Source organism: Cebus imitator, unplaced genomic scaffold (assembly GCF_001604975.1).
Source record: "Cebus imitator isolate Cc_AM_T3 unplaced genomic scaffold, Cebus_imitator-1.0 Scaffold118, whole genome shotgun sequence".
Lineage (NCBI taxonomy): Eukaryota > Metazoa > Chordata > Mammalia > Primates > Cebidae > Cebus > Cebus imitator.
The window spans coordinates 453,317-454,848 of record NW_016107433.1 but is presented as its reverse complement, the minus strand read 5'-3'; the positions used below and the strand labels follow the sequence as shown (position 1 = coordinate 454,848).

The 1,532-nt window shown below is 46.1% G+C and overlaps 1 protein-coding gene across 2 annotated transcripts in view; it reads right to left on the bottom strand.

Moving 5' to 3' along the window:
- The window catches only part of CUNH16orf70 (chromosome unknown C16orf70 homolog), a 43,547-nt gene that overhangs the window by 27,966 nt on the left and 14,049 nt on the right, over positions 1 to 1,532 (bottom strand). For both annotated transcript variants that reach the window (XM_017539266.2, XM_017539267.2), the window contains exon 3: positions 883 to 965. In XM_017539266.2, coding sequence (XP_017394755.1) covers positions 883 to 965 — 83 coding nt within the window. The remainder of the gene's footprint in view (positions 1 to 882; positions 966 to 1,532) is intronic.

The following is a 1,532-nucleotide window of genomic DNA, read 5'->3' as shown; positions in this document are numbered from 1 at the left end:
CTAAAAGGCTGTTCAACATGGCAGCGCATGGTCTATGCCACAGAACTGCAGGTTTCAGAGAGTTCAATGGAGGGAAGATTTCTCTTTGAGAGTGATAAAGGGTGAACTATATCTGTTTCCTTTCAAACCTGGTATGCTATGCTAGCTAGAGATCTGCACTTCAACAATCCTGAACACAAACTAACCAACAAAGCAGAAAAGACAATTTTAAACATCTTAAACACGTAAGTGGAAGACAAGCATCCTAAAAGACCAGAGACAGCCTCTGAAGCAACCTACCACTGAAAAGTCCCTGTTTAAGGGCCTGTAGGCAAGATGAGCACAGGCAAAACATAGGTTAAATTACTACTGCTCTTCCAAACCTACTTGTACTAGAGTATCAAGAGCAGAAGTTTCAGAATCAAGGATAAGGTACCTGATAACTGGCTGGTGCTAGAGATTCTCCCATTCCAATACAGCAATCCTTGCCAGTCAGCCATTCCCAAAGCATCAGCTCTGGAAGTGACTCACTGCCAAGGGACACTATTTCGTTTTTTCGTTTTGTTTTTTGGTTTTTTTTACAGGCAGAGTTTCACTCTTGTCACCCAGGCCAGAGTGCAACAGCACAATCTCAGCTCACTGCAACCTCTGCCTCCCGGGTTCAAGTGATTCTCCTGCCCCAGCCTCCCGAGTAGCTGTGGTTACAGACGTGCACCACCACGCTCGGCTAATTTTGTATTTTTAGTACAGATGAGGTTTCTTCATGTGGGTCAGGGCGATCTCGAACTCCTGACCTCAAGTGATCCACCCACCTTGGCCTCCCAAAGTGCTGGGATTAAACGTGTGAGCCACAGCACCAAGCCAACAGATGCTATTTAAATAAACAAACCAGCTACCACTTACCTGTTCACTGTAGAGAACCTGGACATTTTTGATGATGCGACAGTGCTTCTGAAGAATGGCTACTGCCTGAGCCAGAGGCATTCCTGAAATAAAGCAAGACACCTCTGTGGTTATTGTGGCTATTCATTTATTGACATCTACTACTGCATTAGGCACTGGTCCCTATAGTAAAGCCTGGGGATGGTTGGGGGCTACTAAGGTCTACAGACACATGAGTAAATAAGAGTTCAATAAACAGTAAGAGCTAGAATAAAGTTAGGCAGCAAGCACTAAAAGAATACTTGGACTGTGCACAGGTGTACAACTCTTTGAATGTATTGACTCTTTTGCTTATCTGTGGTGGTGGATATCACAAAAATCATGCATGGGATGGGCACGGTGGCTCATGCCCGCAATCCCAGCACTTTGGGAGGCCAAGGTGGGAGGATCACTTGAGGTCAGGCATTCGAGACCAGCCTAGCCAACATGGTGAAACCCTGAGTCTGTTAAAAAAAAAAATACAAAAATTAGCCAGGCGAGGTGGCACACACTTGTAGTCCCAGCTTCCCGGGAGGCTGAGGCATGAAAATTGCTTGAGCCAGGGAGGTGGAGGTTTCAGTGAGCCAAGATCACGCCACGGTACTTAGCCTGGGCAACAGAGCAAACCTCTC